Source organism: Candida dubliniensis, chromosome R (assembly GCF_000026945.1).
Source record: "Candida dubliniensis CD36 chromosome R, complete sequence".
Classification (NCBI taxonomy): domain Eukaryota; kingdom Fungi; phylum Ascomycota; class Pichiomycetes; order Serinales; family Debaryomycetaceae; genus Candida; species Candida dubliniensis.
In genome coordinates this window covers 1,758,807-1,776,561 of record NC_012867.1, presented here as the reverse complement: position 1 = coordinate 1,776,561, position 17,755 = coordinate 1,758,807, and the positions used below count along the sequence as shown (strand labels likewise).

General features: G+C 38.2%; 7 protein-coding genes and 3 non-coding genes across 10 annotated transcripts; 5 read left to right on the top strand and 5 right to left on the bottom strand. All coding sequences in view use genetic code 12, as the record gives it.

The window, feature by feature from the left end:
• Positions 1 to 2: 2 nt before the first annotated feature.
• Positions 3 to 1,037, bottom strand: CD36_33910 (alpha-tubulin suppressor, putative; the record flags this gene model as incomplete). The annotated part of the gene is made up of 1 exon (XM_002422282.1): positions 3 to 1,037. The coding sequence occupies one exon, from the start codon at positions 1,035 to 1,037 to the stop codon at positions 3 to 5; it is 1,035 nt and encodes a 344-aa protein (XP_002422327.1).
• Positions 1,038 to 1,526: 489 nt separating this feature from the next.
• On the top strand, positions 1,527 to 2,684 carry CD36_33900 (alpha-ketoglutarate-dependent sulfonate dioxygenase, putative; the record flags this gene model as incomplete). The annotated part of the gene is made up of 1 exon (XM_002422281.1): positions 1,527 to 2,684. One exon carries the CDS (start codon positions 1,527 to 1,529, stop codon positions 2,682 to 2,684), a length of 1,158 nt encoding a protein of 385 aa, XP_002422326.1.
• A 337-nt stretch (positions 2,685 to 3,021) lies between these two features.
• On the top strand, positions 3,022 to 7,176 carry CD36_33890 (patatin-like serine hydrolase, putative; the record flags this gene model as incomplete). Its single annotated transcript, XM_002422280.1, has 1 exon — positions 3,022 to 7,176. The coding sequence occupies one exon, from the start codon at positions 3,022 to 3,024 to the stop codon at positions 7,174 to 7,176; it is 4,155 nt and encodes a 1,384-aa protein (XP_002422325.1).
• Positions 7,177 to 7,690: 514 nt separating this feature from the next.
• On the bottom strand, positions 7,691 to 8,935 carry CD36_33880 (ultradian oscillation regulator, putative; the record flags this gene model as incomplete). The annotated part of the gene is made up of 1 exon (XM_002422279.1): positions 7,691 to 8,935. One exon carries the CDS (start codon positions 8,933 to 8,935, stop codon positions 7,691 to 7,693), a length of 1,245 nt encoding a protein of 414 aa, XP_002422324.1.
• A 254-nt stretch (positions 8,936 to 9,189) lies between these two features.
• Positions 9,190 to 10,095, bottom strand: CD36_33870 (conserved hypothetical protein; the record flags this gene model as incomplete). Its single annotated transcript, XM_002422278.1, has 1 exon — positions 9,190 to 10,095. The coding sequence occupies one exon, from the start codon at positions 10,093 to 10,095 to the stop codon at positions 9,190 to 9,192; it is 906 nt and encodes a 301-aa protein (XP_002422323.1).
• Positions 10,096 to 10,497: 402 nt separating this feature from the next.
• On the bottom strand, positions 10,498 to 11,289 carry CD36_33860 (conserved hypothetical protein; the record flags this gene model as incomplete). Its single annotated transcript, XM_002422277.1, has 1 exon — positions 10,498 to 11,289. The coding sequence occupies one exon, from the start codon at positions 11,287 to 11,289 to the stop codon at positions 10,498 to 10,500; it is 792 nt and encodes a 263-aa protein (XP_002422322.1).
• An 816-nt stretch (positions 11,290 to 12,105) lies between these two features.
• Positions 12,106 to 14,805, top strand: HSP104 (heat shock protein Hsp104, putative; the record flags this gene model as incomplete). Its single annotated transcript, XM_002422276.1, has 1 exon — positions 12,106 to 14,805. One exon carries the CDS (start codon positions 12,106 to 12,108, stop codon positions 14,803 to 14,805), a length of 2,700 nt encoding a protein of 899 aa, XP_002422321.1.
• A 165-nt stretch (positions 14,806 to 14,970) lies between these two features.
• Positions 14,971 to 15,045, bottom strand: tRNA-Lys (TTT). The gene has a single exon. It is a non-coding gene; the product is annotated as a tRNA-Lys (tRNA).
• A 918-nt stretch (positions 15,046 to 15,963) lies between these two features.
• tRNA-Lys (TTT) lies at positions 15,964 to 16,038 on the top strand. Its single transcript has one exon. It is a non-coding gene; the product is annotated as a tRNA-Lys (tRNA).
• A 544-nt stretch (positions 16,039 to 16,582) lies between these two features.
• Positions 16,583 to 16,657, top strand: tRNA-Lys (TTT). The gene has a single exon. It is a non-coding gene; the product is annotated as a tRNA-Lys (tRNA).
• Positions 16,658 to 17,755: the final 1,098 nt, after the last annotated feature.

The window sequence follows — 17,755 nt, the reverse complement described above, 5'->3', positions numbered from 1 at the left end:
ATCTATTTCTCAACCATAACCCAACTTGTGGCACAGCCAGCGCCAATAAGTACTACTTTTGCAGACCCAGTGTACAACTTGTTAAGATAACCGAACGTCACTTTATCAGAAACATTTGATGTCCCACAATTCCCGTGCTCAGACCACCCCCAGGCATAAACTATGTTTCCCGATTTAACCAACCCATGTTCACTGCCAATGGCATATTCTTCAACTGCAACACTCGAATCGTCTGGAAACAATTGATCGTGACTATTGTTGCCAAATGACCGGACCACGTTTGACTCCAATAGTACATGAACGGAAGACCACATGGCTTCAACTCTGGCCACTCCTATGGACTCGGGAATATTTTTGATTGACAACTTGCCAAATATCTCTATACTGTTTTTGCCTGTCTGTATTGCGGTAAACTCCCTCCCTAGACTGAAATCTATACACCCCACACCAAATCGCAAGGTTGTTGGGGTCCACATTATCTTGTCTTCGGTTTCGCCCAACTGTCCCTTTCTGCTGTTACCCCAACCTACTAGACTACTGGTTGTCTGAATAATTGTGTGCTGCATGCAAGATTCTATTTTCTTGAACCCGTCAACAGTGGCGGAATAAGTAAGTTCACTTTCTAATCTTTCTTTCCCAAGCCCTAACTCGCCTTTTAGTCCTCTTCCGCATGCATACACCTGTCCATTTTGTTTCACCAAAATCGAAAACTCCCACCCACACGAAATATCGAGCCAGTCATCTCCTGGTATTTTTTGAAAAATACTCAAGCTCTTAGCTCTAGGGAGTCCACATTGACCAAATTCATTGTTTCCACAACTGAAAACTTCGCCAGTGTCTAGAATTACTAATGTATGATTTCCTCCGCCAGCTATTTTTACTGGCTTTCCAGGGACATCTGAAGTTATTTTGCCGTCTATATTAAAGAATGCTGCTTTCAAAGAATCCTGATCTTCATCGCTGTTTATTCCTAATTGGTAGTTCCCATTCGATCCACATGCTAGTAGCTGATACATTTCTGATCCTGAACTATACATCTATTGTACTTTTTTTTTTTTTTTTCTAGCGTGCACTTGTTTATTTTCGTAACTTGATTCACCACACAGCCAAAATTCTACTAACTACCAAAAACCTACAGAAACATGCATAGCCCAAATATTCCATTTTGAGCAATCACTATTATCATCTTCTGGATATTGGTTTTTGTTTTGTTTTGTGTTGTTTTGTTTTTTTTTTTCTTAAAATTCCATCTATGGCTTTGGAAGAAGAACATTGAAAAATCGTGGAGTTTTCACGGCTGGTACCAGCCACAGTTTCCAGTCACATGACCAACGCTAACAAAATGTGTTTGCACCCAGATAATGAAACAATATGAAATGGTGGACTTCTGTTTCGTCATATTTATTCACTTCAGTTGCTTCTCCAACCAGTCCTCTTCTTCATTTTTTTCTTTTCTTTCCTTCTTTCTTTCTAGCACATCTTCTTGTTTTCACCGAGTTTTGAAGTTCTTGGGATAAATCATCAAAATGGCACCAGTTGCAGATACTACTAAATACGACGCTTCTCAATTTCAAAGATCTCATGTTGGTAAAACCAGCAAAGGCTCATTTACTGTGAGTGATCACAACAAATCTTTAGCTTTATACCCTGAATTCTTGCCCACATGGAACCCAAACCAAAAGTTCCCATCTTACAAGTTTGAGCAATATCATGATAAAGGACATGCCGCTGATCCTTTGTTGTCCAACTTGTTCCCTGCTGGAGGGGATTACAAGGTTAAAAGGTTGAGCCCCAAACTAGGTTCTGTGATAACTGGTATTCAGCTTTCACAGTTGTCTGATGCTGCGAAAAACGACCTTTCCCGTTTTGTTGCTGAAAGAGGCGTTGTTGTTTTCAGAAACCAAGATTTCAACCAAGGTGGACCTCAAGCTGCAGTTGATTTTGCTCGCTATTTTGGCCCATTGTATAAACATGCCACTAGTGGCTCTCCAGAAGGGTTCCCTGAATTGCATGTCTGCTTTCGTGGTGCATCACAGGAAGAAATTGATAGTGTTTTTGCTGACAGAACCAATTCAATATCATGGCATTCTGACTGTTCATATTCATTGAATGCATTGCAGTTGACTTTGTTCTCGTGTTTACAATTGCCAGACGCTGGTGGAGACACATTATTTGCTAATACAGTTGAAGCATACAACCGTTTAAGTCCTGCCATGAAAGAAAGATTGGAAGGATTGCATATCTTGCATTCATCGATTGAGCAGGCTGCAAATAACAAACTGGCTGGTGGAATAATCAGAAGAGAGCCCGAAGCGAATATTCATCCGCTTGTTAGAGTTAACCCATTGACCAAACAAAAGCACTTGTATTTGAACAAGGAATTCGGAAGACGTATTGTTGAGTTGAAGGAAGATGAGCTGGACTACTTGTTGGCATTCTTGTATGACCATATAGAAAAGGCCCAAGATTTGCAAATTAGAGTCACCTGGGAGGAGAATACCGTTGTTTTATGGAACAACTCAACCACAATTCATTCTCCATGCGTTGACTTTGATGAGCCAGAAATTCGTCACGCTTATAGAATAAGTGTTATGGGCGAACGACCAGTTGGTGATTTAAAGTACTTGAATGATGAAAACTATTTACAAGAAAAGTACAAAGAGCTTGGAATTGGAAAACGCTAAAGTTGCCACCCAGGACAACGTATTTCTTTGTGGGATTGTTTCTCAATTTTTTTATGGTTTTTAAAATTCTCTTCTTTTATGTGTATGTAGTGCCAGTTATTGTTTTCAGATAGTTATTCGAAATAAATTGTATGTGTTTATGATAGTGATATTGTGTAATTTCGCAACAAATACAACAAAGACGCAAACACACACACACACACACGCACTTTGGTCGTGGGAGCAAACACACAAAAGTACCTCTATATATATCGCGTGGTGTCCACCAAATTGTCTCGAACCTTTTAGAAATCTCTTCTCCAGCTTGCAATCACCATCAAAACTTTAAAATTCAACAATGGGCCCGGAGTTTGAGGATCTGATACCGTTGGAGCATCCAGACAATAGAACTACCAGTATATACCTGGTATATACAATGATAGGTGACATTTTGCTGTTTGTTCAATGGCTATTATTCAAAGTGTTGAATCTCATAATTATTGATTCTCCAGCATTCGTTCTACGACTTCTTTCAAAAAATTTTGAAATAAACTTGCATTTATCTTCTATTTTGGTGACACTAGTTGGTGTTAGTGTTGTGGCTTATTTGGTTATCAGGTATAAATTTCTTACAGGATATTCCCAAAGCAACGATCAAAAAGAAGGGGCGAGTAAGAAGAGCAGTCATCCCGCTTCCTCGAAAGTATTTGTTGGAAAATCAAAGCAAGATAAAAAACCAGGCAATTATTTAGATGAGTTTTTACTAGCAATTAAAGTTTTTGGGTACTTGGACAAAGCTGTGTTCCATGAATTGACAAAAAGTATGACTACACAGAAATTGTCGCAAGAGGAGATATTGTGTTTGGATGAATCATTGGGGTTTCTGATAGTCGTCGAAGGGGTTGCCCAAGTATATACAAAAAAGTCTAAGGAGAAACTGCTGAAATATAAGCATCACCATTTTGAGGAGATTGAAGAGGAGCGGGATGAGTTTTTGATTCTTGGTGACAAGCAGTACCAACTTTTGAATGAAGTCAAAAGTGGTGCTCCATTGAGTTCGTTGTTCTCCACCTTAGACTTGTTTAGGCCAAGGAATACTAATGAGGAAATGGCTTTGACTCCGAGCGATGAAGATGGGAACAGTGTTGTTGCATTGAATATGGATTATTTGGGTAAATCAGTACCTGATTCAAAATTGAACAGCAGCGACGAAGACGAAAATAGTGAGGATTATCCTGAAATAATTGTCAGACCAAAAAAGTCACATAATAACGGTACCATGACTATAGCAATTATCCCCCACACTGCATTCGAACGCGTCCAACTGAAGTATCCAAAGGCCACATCTCACATTGTCACAATGGTTTTAACTAGGTTGTACAAAGTGACAATGAGCACTGTGCAAAATTACCTTGGTTTAACCAGTGAGATTTTGAAACTGGAGATAAAGTTGAACGAAGAAAACGCTATGAGCTTGCCCAGATACTTTGTTGACGGTTTATTGCAAAGGTTGAACAAGACGAAAGAATCCGAGGCTGAGACCGAGAACTTACCAAAGAAGCTTAAGCATCATCATAGAAACCCGTTACAAAGAACTACTTCGAGGTATGTGTCTTTGGATTCTAAAGTGAAAAGTAATCATCCGGGTGATTTGCTTTCGTCGGTGCCTATTTCTCGAAGTGAGTTCCAAAAAAAGAATGTCCCAAAATCTTCAGCTACTTCATTGCTGGATGGAGATAACAAAAGAATGAACTTCACTGATGAAATGGAAGAAACTGAGGAGAACTCTTTACGAGTTGCGATAATCGAGAATATTTTCAAAATGGTTGGTATCGAAGAGACAAATGGTATAGATGAAAGAAGTGGATATTTCCAAAGCTTGAGCTCTTCAACAAGCAGCTCTATTGTGGGCTTGGATAGTTTGAATCAGTCGATTATGTCCGGTACTACCACTCCAACCACTAAAAGATCACATCCGGTATTCAACAATCGTGGAAGCTTAATGAACACGATTAATCTAGCAGAATTGAGAAAACCATCGACTTCTGAAAACTCGACATTGCCTAAATTTTCTGCCAAGAAGCGTTTGTTATCAGACATGAATATCAAAGATGCATTTGCTAAATCTCTAGAGATCAAGTACATTGGTCCCGATTGTACGATCGTGAGTCAGAATTCAGCTGTTACTGGGTTGTACTACGTTATAGATGGGTCTTTGGAAATTTACAATCGTTCTGCAGATGTTTCTGCCCCTAATAGATACATCTATACAGTCGAGTCTGGTGGGATTGCTGGATATTTGACTTCGGTTGTTGGGTTCAGATCGATGGTGACGATAAAGACCCCCAAAAAAACAGGGGCAGTTGTTGCGTACATAGCTAAGAATGACTACAATAAGTTGTTAGACAAGTATTACTTTTTGCAGTTACCCGTTGCACTTAAATTAAAAAATTTGCTATCCAAGCAGATACTCACGATTGATTATGCGCTAGAATGGTGTCACATACCTGCAGGTGAAGTTTTGTGCTCACAGGGAGACTTGGCCAATGGGTTCCATGTTGTCTTGAGTGGGAGGTTTAGGGTTGTTAGGTCAACAAACAAAAATACCGAAAAGGAGGACGTTGAGGTTTTGGGCGAATATGGGCATGGTGAATCTATTGGTGAAGTCGAAGTGTTGACGGCTTCGAGAAGATCAAACACATTGATTGCAGTTCGAGATTCAGAAACAGCACGTATCCCAAGATCATTATTTGAAATGTTGTCTAATGAGAATCCATCAATAATGGTTAGTGTTTCTCGTTTAGTTGCATCCAAAGTACTTGCTCTGCAGTATCAACCAAGAGAGCGGAATTTTATCACTTCAACTACTTCGCAAGAGTCGTTCACATCCGCAAATTATAAAACAATAACAATTTTGCCCACCGTGTCTGGTTTACCGGTGCGACAATTTGCAGAAAAGTTGGTTCAGGCTTTAAGACAGATTGGCCGAAACGTGATTGCATTAGACCAGGCTCTGATCTTGACTCATTTGGGGAGACATGCGTTTGATGAAAGTTTGGCAAGGTTGAAACTACTGGGGTATTTTGCGTATTTGGAAGAAGAATACGAGACCATTGTATACATTTGCGACACCCCAGTTCAGTCTAATTGGACGTCAACCTGTATCTCTCAAGGTGACTGTATTTTGTTATTAGCAGATGCCGAGGATGATAGCACGACTATTGGTGAGTATGAGCAACTCTTGGTTAAATTGAAAACTACAGCTAGAACAGATTTGTGTTTGCTTCATAGGGACAAAGTTGTTAGACCAGGGTCTACTAGTCCGTGGTTGAAAAATAGAATTTGGGTTCAAGGACATCACCATATTCAAATGAAGTTTGAGCAAGAGGAAAATGTTTTACCACACAAAAAATCGTTTATAAGCGATTTGGCGGCTAGAATTTCTCAGAATAAGGCAATAAAGTCAACTTTTGAGGCAACAAAGCAGCACATCAAATGGTATATCAAAGAAAACGACCAGAGCAAGGTGTTGAAAATTTACAAGGATGACTTTATGCGATTAGCGCGGATTCTTTCCAATGAAGCAGTAGGTCTTGTTTTGGGAGGTGGTGGTTCAAGAGGTATATCTCACGTTGGTGTTGTCACTAGTTTAGAGCGACATGGAATTCCGGTTGACATTATTGGGGGTACATCCATTGGGTCTTTTGTTGGTGGGTTGTATGCCAAGGAGTACAACATTGTCTCCATTTATGCCATGGCGAAAAAGTTTTCGAAAAGAATATCTTCGATTTGGCGAATGTTGTTTGATTTAACCTACCCAGTCACTTCCTACATCACAGGTTATGAATTCAATCGTGGTATTTGGAAGGTTTTCGGTTTTGCCGAAATTGAGGATTTTTGGATTAAATATTTTTGTAACTCGGCAAATATCACTAACTCAACTATGGACATCCACGAAACGGGACACGCGTGGAGATTTATCCGTGCATCAATGTCGCTTGCAGGTCTTTTACCCCCTATCGCCTTCAACGGATGCATGTTACTTGATGGTGGCTATTTGGATAACTTGCCTGTGAATGAGATGAAGAAAAGAGGTGTCAAGCACATTATTGCTGTTGATGTTGGTTCTGTTGATGACCGTACCCCAATGAACTATGGTGACACTCTCCTGGGGTTCTGGGTTTTGCTTAATCGTTGGAACCCTTTTTCCAGCCACCCCAACATTCCAACAATGATGGATATTCAAATGAGATTGACCTATGTTTCTAGTGTCAATGCATTGGAGGAGGCCAAGAGAACTCCCGGTGTTTATTATTTACGGCCACCTATCGATCCTTATGCCACTTTAGATTTTGGAAAGTTTGATGAGATTTACAAGGTTGGATTAAAGTATGCAGACGACTTGTTCGTTGAGTGGAAAAGCAACGGCAAATTTCCAAGAATCGCCGGATTGGTTGAGAAAAAAAAGGATGGAGAAGAAAAGAGAATATTTTATCGAAGAAACTCTATCTAGAGGTCAATTGCCATGTATATATGAATTTGCATTCGGGTTACTTTGTATATATGCTTATAAATGGTGTTTGGGGAAATGGACTATGGCCTGGTTCCCTTGTCAACACGTTTATATTTGATTAATTTAGAGAATTTTAAAATATAATGATTAACATTTGAACTGCTCTCTTTATTTCTATGTTTTCTTTTTTTTTTTTTTTCAAAAGCTATATCTTTTCGATATGTATACAACTCTCTTGAAGCCCGTTTTTGTTAATAAGAACGAGACTTTCTTCTTCTTTACTGTGCCTATACCGTGTCAGTTGAATATCTGCTTAAAGTCGTGAATCATTCTAGTTTATGGATCAAAAATATATAGTCTGGAGTAGCGATTTCACTTACTTTAATTGATACCGGATATCAGGAGCCCAGAGACCTTAGCTTAAGCTATCTCAAACAATAAAAAAAAAAAAACAGTTTGCTGCTTCTTTTTGCTAACAATGGGCTATTATGAAAAAAAATCAATGACTTTCGATCTACTGTCTCCAATATCCATTATGCTGTTGTGGATATTGTCCAAACATATATCCTGTTTGTTGTGCTTGGCCAAATCCAGTAAACTGCTGTGGTTGTTGTGGTTGTTGCTGTAAATATATTGTATTGGTATATTGTGGTTGTTGTGGTTGCTGTTGTTGTTGCTGCTGCTGCTGCTGCTGCTGTTGCGTGAATGCTTGGCCAGTTGGTTGACTATATAATGACAATATATTTTGTTTATTGGTCTGCTGGGCTATCAATTGTGGGTTGGACATTTGCATCAACTGGTTTTGATGTTGCGGGTTGTTCGGATCAAGATACTCCTGTCCATTCGAGTCAATATACGAAATCTGGCCAGTTATGGGGTCTGTGTATTGGTAAATTTGCGGCATTCCAGTAGTTTGTGCTCCTGTGACTGCTGATACCTGGGGCAGAATTGTTGTGCTTCCGTTCCACCATTCATCAGACGACGCCTGTGTCTTTTCGTTGGTGTTAGCTGAGCTAGGTTGCGGTCTCCTTGGCAACTCAGGGGCAATTTCTTCTTTTGTTGGGTTAATTTTTGAGTCCTGTTCCAATATGTCAAGTGCCAACTCTATGTTTCCATTGCTCAATAATAAACTCTCCAAAACGGCGTTACGGTCATTGTAACCATACAGTCTAATCTTCATTGCCTGTGTGTAATACTGAGTATATTCGAATGTGGTTAATTTTCTATGCGTAAGTTTTGGAATCGAAGCACTCTGGCTACGTGTACTATTTGATCTCAGTCTTGCCAGTGTCCGTTGTGAATACGAGCTGCCCTGATCAGCATCGCCAAACTTACTCGATCGGTCATCATAGTCAGGATTCTCAATACCGTCGTCGCGAAATTTACCCGCAATGTACTTGTCTCTTAGGTATTGTTCGACGGCACTGACGTCGTCATCCCCATCGTATGGGAAGGGTATTCTTTTCGAATTCCACTTTCTTTTCGCCTTTCGGTTTCCAATTCGGCGCAATTGGCTGATTTGTTCTTCTGTCCAATTATCCAATGTCAATGATTTGACTTTCGATATGTTATGGCTAGGAGGGCCAAGAACTCGCTTATGCACCGAAGCACATCTTCCGCACAATAATATACCTATAGTGTACGAGGCCCATGTTGGGTGTGAAGCTCCACATTCACCACATTTGTTATCGTTACCTCTACTATTAACAGCTTCTATCAACTGTCTTTCTTTCTCCTTTTGTTGCTTTTTGCTAAACATTGGCGAGAATGGCAAGGGGTGGGGGGCGGTAAGTAGGTTGTTGTGTGGTGCAAGAAATGGTCTATTTTCACAAACTTCAGAAAAAAAAAGTGGGAACTAAGGAAAGGAAAAGAAAAAGTCGTTCGTTTTCTATGGTGTCTCAGCTTGTTTGTTCGTTCCTTTCCTTTACAACTTCGGTTTTACATATATTCTTATATGCACACTGAAATACAATTAGGTGAATACCACTACAAACCTTAATTTGCTCTTCTATTCTACGTATATGGTAGTAATCTATGTGAATAAATGGCCTTATTTGAGCCCGTACAACAAAATTCTTCAACATCAAACAGGAAGTCGGCTAGCTCAGGAATAGTGATGTTTTGAAGCTGTTTGTTTACTTCCGCAATGTCCTTCTGCAGTAACATTGCTTTCTTAAGATACCCAGTGCATATAGAGACATGGTACGATGATGATGGAATCTTTCCATTGTTTTGGAGGTACCCATTATCCTCAAGGGTTCGTCTGCAGGTATTTGTAAGCTCATTGGCATACCTTATCGAGTCGGCAGTGTGTTTAACATATATCAATAAGAATAGTCTGTCATCTGTGAATCCTCTTGCCAACTTTAGGTAATCGACTGTTTGAAAACGTATGGCCTTTCTTTGTTTATTTAGTATCTGTGACAATGGATCCAGTCCCCCTCCAACATTCACTATCATTGATTTCGGCACTTCCAATTTCGCTATATTCTCAAAAATTTTGTCTGCCACTAAACGGGTATCAGGCGTGCTTAGTCCTACACCGGGAAAGACAGTTATATGCTGCTTCACTAGACGTGAGGTGTCCTTGTGTGTAGAGACAAACTTATAGTTGTTCGAAAGTAAAGGTATCTTAGAAATTGTACGCAAACAGGCCCTTTCTATGTTCCTTATCGCAGCAAATGGTGGTTTCCATGGAAGGTATCCAAAGGTGACAGACACTGTTTTAGACATGTTTTGCTGATAAAGTTGCAGATAGATTTCAATATTTGGAAGCGGTGGAGGGATGCTAGTTTGATGATCTCTTTCGTTGTCTTCTCCTTCACTCACGTCACTTTTTATTGGAAAATCCTTGTCGCCTTCCAGTTGGGTTTCGGGTTCACTTTCAGTTTCTGATGTGTAATGTTGGATTAAATCCATGTACTGTAGTATCAAGAAACAAAACGTCCCGTTTTGTAGTTGTCTTTTGCAAATGGGAGCTGGAGCAGAAACAGAAAAAAATTTTTTTTTGGCTTCATAAACAAATCAGCGACCCCCACCTAATTTGAGATGCAAAAAAAAAAAAGGCAACCTATCACACGAAGTGTCAAATAGTGATGAAAAAGACTCTGGACAAGGCTAAATAGTGGAGTAATTAAGAGTCACAATCAATCTTTTTTTGTTCTGTTATATGTCCATAAAATTCTGTATGAAGTGCAAGTTTCTCTAATTATTAAAAATCTTTCGTGGATTTCGGTCATTACATCTTATCTTAGCCAGTGGATCCTTACACTGTTTCATATTTTGTTTTTACGCATCCCTGTAAGACCTTGATTTTGCTGACTAAAACTTAATGAGGTGTCTATGGTTCACTGGTTTTGTGCATTGTAAATGATCTGCCTTATTTGTTGCCCAGCACTGGTGTTCGGGTGCATCTATAACCAACATCTTGAAGGGTTTGATCACCTTGATTTTTGATTTTTTGAACTTCTTTCCTTTAAACTTGTACAGAATTGCTTCCATTGTTGGAACAAGGACATATGAAGGGCGATACTGCATTTGAAGAATTTCGCCTTTATTTACAGCACACGAAAACAACAAGGTCACTGCCATTACTTTCCCGACTTTCACGCCAATGGAAAGTCCTATAGCTTCCAGAAATGCATAGGTCGGAAAGCCGATATACAAGTCCATATAGTTTTCCACTGATGCTTCCAAGAGCACCGTGATGACCCGACTAATTGTTCCGCCTGACCCCGACGTTGAATCTAGACAATAGGACGCTGGTATCCAATACTCTAACGGGAAAATCTGGGGAGCAACAGTTGGATCTTTTTGTCTTAGTTCCACCCATTTGCGGTTCCGGTGGTTGTACTGAAGTGTGCTTTTTGTGTCTTTGAAGTGGAACACATTTGTTTTGTCGTTTAGTTTATCTGGGTATTTTGATTCCAATTCGTCAATGGAGCGTAAGGAATACACCGTGGGAGCAGCGGGCTCCTGTTTTTTCAAAAGTTGCAATTCAGTACGTGCCATGGAAGTGTTGTTTAAACGGACGATTGGATCGACAACTACATTTAAGGATTGTGCAACTACATTTGCTGCGTACAAGACCGCTACAACTTGAAATAGCCACATTGTCAAATCATCTTACATTTGCATTTCTTTTCTTGTTTTGTATTTTGTTTTTTCTTAGTTCAAGTTTTCTTAAAAAGGCTTGGGTTTGATAAAGGTCATCTTGCTCCGGCATATCAATGTAGTTTTACACTCTGGCAATACCGGGATGTTACTGAAGAAGAAAAAAAAAAAAAAAAAAAAAACAGTTCAGAGATTGCACTCACACTAGTCAAGTCTTGAAATAAAACTCATCTGCTTAGTGAATACCATGGGTCGTTAAAACTCTGAGTTAGAAGTTGGAGCGGAATTGATCGTGTCCCAACTATCTACAATGTGTCACAATAGTTTGACGATATACAAGAGACGCAAATAAAATTGTGCTTAGAGTTAACTATTCAGAATGGTATCGGGCTGTCCCAATACAATCCAGGGGATGGACATGTGGTTCGTGGCATGATTCCTTTCTTTTTTGTTACTTTATGTGGAGAAAGATAACCACACTGAGAATAATGCACTAGTACCAAAATTATGGTTTTGTGCGGGTTTTTTTTTTTTTTTTTTTTTTTTTTTGATAGAACTTTCTAGTGCCTTCTAGCAAAATCTGGAACCAACTGGAATAACTCTAGTCCGAGCTTTTTTCTCCCTCCCTTGCGTAAAAGAATTATCACAGATGTTGCTCCCCCATCCCATTAGTTCCGATATAAAACCAGCTCTTCACCACCACTCTCCATAACCTTTCCCAATTTTTCTATTTCTCTTTCTTTTCGGTTTTTTTTTTTTCTTTTTTTTTTTTCAAACTTCAATTCATTGTTAGCTACAATTATACACTAATAGATCATGGAAGACTTTACAGATAACGCTATCAAAATTATCAATAATGCCACAGAATTGGCAAAGCAACAGGCCAATTCGCAATTGTTACCCCTTCATTTTCTTGCTGCATTTATTCCATCAGATGATACTGAAGGTTCAACACAGTATTTGAAGACATTGATCAAGAGAGCAAGATACGAATGGGGGGATTTTGAAAGAATCGTGAACAGACATTTGGTCAAAATACCATCCCAGAGCCCCCCTCCAGATGAAATACGACCAAGCTATCAGGCTGGTCAGGTATTAACCAAGGCCAACAAAATTAAACAACAACAAAAGGACTCATATGTTGCCCAGGATCATATTTTGTTGGCGCTTTTGGAGGATCAATCAATTAAGGATATATTCAAAGAAGCTGGTATGAGTGTTGACACAATAAAGACACAAGCTATTGAATTGAGAGGCTCTCAAAGAATCGACTCCAGACAAGCTGATTCATCTTCGTCTTATGAATTTTTGAACAAGTATTGTGAAGACTTTACTGAAAAAGCAAGGGAAGGTAAGATTGATCCCGTGATTGGTAGAGAGGAAGAAATCCGAAGAGTCATCAGAGTTTTGGCAAGAAGAAGTAAATCTAACTCGGTCTTGATTGGTGATGCTGGTGTTGGTAAAACTTCTATTGTTGAAGGAGTTGCACAAAGAATTGTTGATGGGGATGTTCCAAATGTTTTGGCTGGCTCAAGATTATTTGCTCTTGATTTGGGTGCATTGACTGCAGGCGCAAAATACAAGGGTGAGTTTGAAGAGAGATTGAAAGGTGTTTTGAATGAAATTGAAAAATCCAAAGAGTTTATCATCTTGTTCATTGATGAAATCCACATGTTGATGGGTGACGGTAAGTCAGATGCTGCTAACTTGTTGAAACCAATGTTGGCCAGAGGTGCATTGCATTGTATTGGTGCTACTACTTTTGCTGAGTACAGAAAGTTTATTTCCAAAGATGGTGCATTTGAAAGAAGATTCCAAAAAATCGATGTTCCTGCTGCCACTGTGCAAGAAACTGTTGCCATTTTAAGAGGTATTCAGCCTAAATATGAAATTCACCATGGGGTCCGTATATTGGATAGTGCATTGGTCACTGCTGCCCAGTTGGCCTCAAGATACTTGACGTACAGAGCATTGCCTGACTCTGCGGTTGATCTTGTTGACGAGAGTGCTGCTGCTGTTGCCGTTGCTAGAGATTCCAAGCCTGAGGAGTTGGACACTTTGGAAAGACAATTGCACTTGGTGGATGTTGAAATCAATGCATTGGAAAGAGATAAAGATGCAGACTCTGCTTCTAAAGAACGTTTGAATTTGGCGAAAAAGAAGAAGGCCGAATTGGAAGAAAAAATTGGTCCATTGAATGAAAGATACAAGCAGGAACGTGCTAGTCATGAACAATTGACTGCAGCAAAAAGAAAATTGGACGAGCTTGAAATCAAAGCCCAAGATGCTGAGAGAAGATACGATACTGCCACTGCTGCTGACTTGAGATACTTTGCCATCCCAGATATCCAGAAGCAGATTGAAGAGTTGGAAGTCAAAGTTGCTGAAGAGGAGGCTTCTAATTTGGACAGTTTGTTGAAGAATGCAGTTGGGCCAGAACAAATATGTGAGACTGCTGCTAGGTTGACCGGTATCCCTGTCACGAAATTGTCGCAAGCCGAAAATAACAAATTGATCAATATGGAAGCAGAATTGTCGAAAGAAGTTGTTGGACAATCGGAAGCTGTGAAGGCGGTTTCCAATGCCATCAGATTGAGAAGATCGGGTTTGGCTAATCCTAATCAACCACCATCATTTTTGTTCTTGGGTCTTTCTGGTTCAGGTAAGACTGAGTTGGCCAAAAAACTTGCTGGTTTTCTTTTTGCAGATGAAAAGGCAATAATTAGAATTGACTGCTCCGAATTGGGAGACAAATGGTCTGCTTCGAAATTGTTGGGTGCTGCTCCAGGTTATGTTGGATATGAAGAAGGTGGTATCTTAACTGAGCCATTAATCAGACGACCATATTCCGTTGTTTTATTGGATGAAGTTGAAAAAGCTGCTCCAGAAGTGTTGACTGTGTTGTTACAGATTTTGGATGATGGTAGAGTTACCTCTTCTCAAGGTAAACTTGTTAACTGCTCGAATGCCATTTTCATAATGACTTCTAATTTGGGTGCAACCTACATCAATGCCGCCAAGGGAAGCAAGATTGATGCCAACACGAAGGAACATGTTATGGATGCTGTGAGAGCCCATTTCAGACCTGAATTTATCAACCGTATTTCCAGTATTGTTGTGTTTAACAGATTGTCTAGAAAGGCTATTTCCAAGATTGTCAAGATCAGGTTGTCAGAAATTGAGAACAGATTTACTGCTAATGGTAAGGCTATACAATTGAAGCTAGATGATGATGCCATGGAATATTTATGCAAGAATGGGTGGTCGCCTGACTTGGGTGCAAGACCATTAAATCGTTTGATCCAAAATGAGATTTTAAATAGATTGGCTGTTATGTTATTGAAGGGCCAAATCCAAGATAAAGAAACTGCCAGAGTTGTTCTTGGTGAAAAAGGCTTGGAGATCTTACCAAACCATGAACCAGAAGATGTGGAAATGAATGATGTTGATAACTGGGAAGATTCAGAGGACGAAGATGATGACGAGGCCAGATTTACTTCACCTGGACTTGATTAAACAAAAAGGTACACTAGACATAAACAAAAATCTAACATTTTGTACAGTTTTATATAGTTTTTAAAAAAAAAAAAAATAAAAAGTGATAGTTTTGCAAATATAAAGTTGCTGAAGAGGATTAACTGTTATCTTGTTAATCAAAAAAAAAACAGGTGCAAAAATATAAGCCCAACGCGGGACTCGAACCCGCAACCTTGAGATTAAAAGTCTCACGCTCTAAGCCGATTGAGCTAGCTAGGCGTATTTGATGGGGGCGTAAGTCTTCCTGATCAATTGATAATATTTTGTCCATTTCCCTTACTTTACTTTTACTATGAATAAATGAGCTTATATCATATTATAAAGACTTCAAGCTAAATATCATGTATCTTCTGAATTCCATAAACCACTAAACTTGATTTATCGATTTCCTAAACAAAAACAATTTAATGGGAGGAATACTAGTATGTTGCATTTTAAATTAATAATTTATAGTTTTGGTGATTTTTTTGCACCTAAAAAAATACAGCACCGATGAAACACTTACCCACTTCAATATAAACAGACGTTAAATTAACTAATAGAAATTTACCCAAAAAACTAAATAGCGTTTCGCTGAATAACTATAATTTACATTTTTATTGGGTTTTTTTGTATTTGGTAACGACAAAACATTTTAAAAGTGCAAATCATGACCCTCATTTGATAAATAAACATATTATACGAACACATTTTCTCATCAATGTGGACAAAAAAAAAAAAGTGCATAGTAACGTTCCTGAGCCATGAATTAAATTGCATAATCCAGAGCACTATAGTTTTATTAATACTTGACTCTCTATTCAAAGTATTACAAAATGAGTAATACTCAATGTTTTGGAGCGACTCTCGTATTTTCAATTTTCAATTCTTGTTTCAACATTTGTTTTGAATATTGGTTGTTCGAATCAATACTGAGAACCCTAGCCTCATTGGTTTAATCAATAGTAGCTGCAAATATTTATTACGCTATGTTTTTAGGGGCCAGAGTGTTATTTAATTGATTGGTAACCCACAAAAACAGATTAATCTTATTGGCTGCTTGTTTTTTGGTATTAGTTTATTTAAAGACTAAAAAGAGCTGTTCTTATAAAAGTAGACTATTTACTAAACATAGGCACTTACGCCCCCATCAAATACGCCTAGCTAGCTCAATCGGCTTAGAGCGTGAGACTTTTAATCTCAAGGTTGCGGGTTCGAGTCCCGCGTTGGGCTTATATTTTTGCACCTGTTTTTTTTCTATCCAGACTGATATTGAAAACAAACAACTGTCTTTGGTTTATTCTTTTTTTTTTTTTAATATTAGATCCTGTATTATAGTTAGCAGTAGTCCTAAAGACATTAAGTATACTATTTATGAATTGATAGTAGTACTCTCTGCATAACTTTTAAAAAGACTAATTGAACACTTTAATGAATAAGCTGCTACTTGGCTGTTGACCTTTGAATTCAAAAAAAAAATAAAAGAACAATCCACATAGCTACTTTGCCCCAGTAGGACAAATTTATAAGTGACATAAAGACACATTCAGTTGTTTTGTGGAATATACATTCTGTTCTACAGTTTTACAACTAGTTTACTGTAGGATAATTTAACATACTGCCTGCTCTCTGTTTACAAACGGTTACACCACTTATACAGAGCCGACTTCAACAAATAGTGAAACCTGTTATCCAGTTCTTCTACAAACAAAGAAATAAAAATGTTTTATAGTTCCCAGGTTTAACAATTTTTACAGACCCTCGCTTCCACGAAAGTGCCTAGCTAGCTCAATCGGCTTAGAGCGTGAGACTTTTAATCTCAAGGTTGCGGGTTCGAGTCCCGCGTTGGGCTTTCTTTTTTATTACTTTGATCAAGGTAAGCTTAGTTTTTGTTCATGTCATCTCAAGCTAAGTTCCTTTTGATTCCACTTTGAATTCTACATCTTTTTTTGTTTTTAGTTTTGCGATCTGGTCGTGTATTTGGCACGATAGAAAGGGTGACGAACTACATAATCAATCTGTTACCGGATCAGTGGATTTAATTTTTATTTTTTTTTTTTTAAAAAAGAATTACACTCTGACGACAGGAACAAAGTGTATTGAGTATAATATGGTCATAGAGTCTTTGCAATTCTTTTCAATATCTTTGTACTTCGTGTTGTTTTGAATTCATATCCAGCGACCTAAAAAGATAGACTTGATAAGGACGTGCATGTCTTATTTTTATTTTTTTTTTAAAAATTCCCCATTAATTCCAGTAACCAATCAGCGCCCTCTCAATTGAGGTTTTTTTTTCTTGGGGATATTTTTTTCTCTCACCCTCGGAGTTGAATTGAATTGTGTTGAAATCTGGAGAACTTACAGCAAACAGAAGAAAAAAAAAAATATTCAAACAAGAACGTGTGAGATAGTTCAAATTCACTTCCCTGGATATAAACGACAGGGGTCATAATAGATGTCTATTTTATACATAACCAAAAAGAGTTTATAGATAATTACTTTGAAAAATGAAAACAATAAAACTAAAAACTATTGTATCTAGAATGGTTTTGTCCTTGTAAGTATATAAATGTATATATTATTTCATGTTTGTCGATGAAGCTCGGTTATTCTTTTTTCAGGAAAATTTTTTTTTTTTTTTTTTTTTTTTTGTGGAGCAAAGTGGTGATGACGCCCAGATTATTATAAATTTACTTGACCTAATTGGCTAAAACGTCGATTATGCAGGACTTTTCCATTTTATGGATCCGATTTTTTTTTGTTGATTCTTGAACTAACAAAACTTTTCATCGACAATTCATTTTTTTCCTTTGCTATAAAAAGAATTTGATTTGTCTATATTCTCCCATCCCCCCCAGCCAATTGTCTTGAAGTTTTTTCTTTTTGTTTTTTTTTTCTTTTTCTTACTTTTTCCTTTTCTTTCATATAGATTCTTAAACATTCAAACATA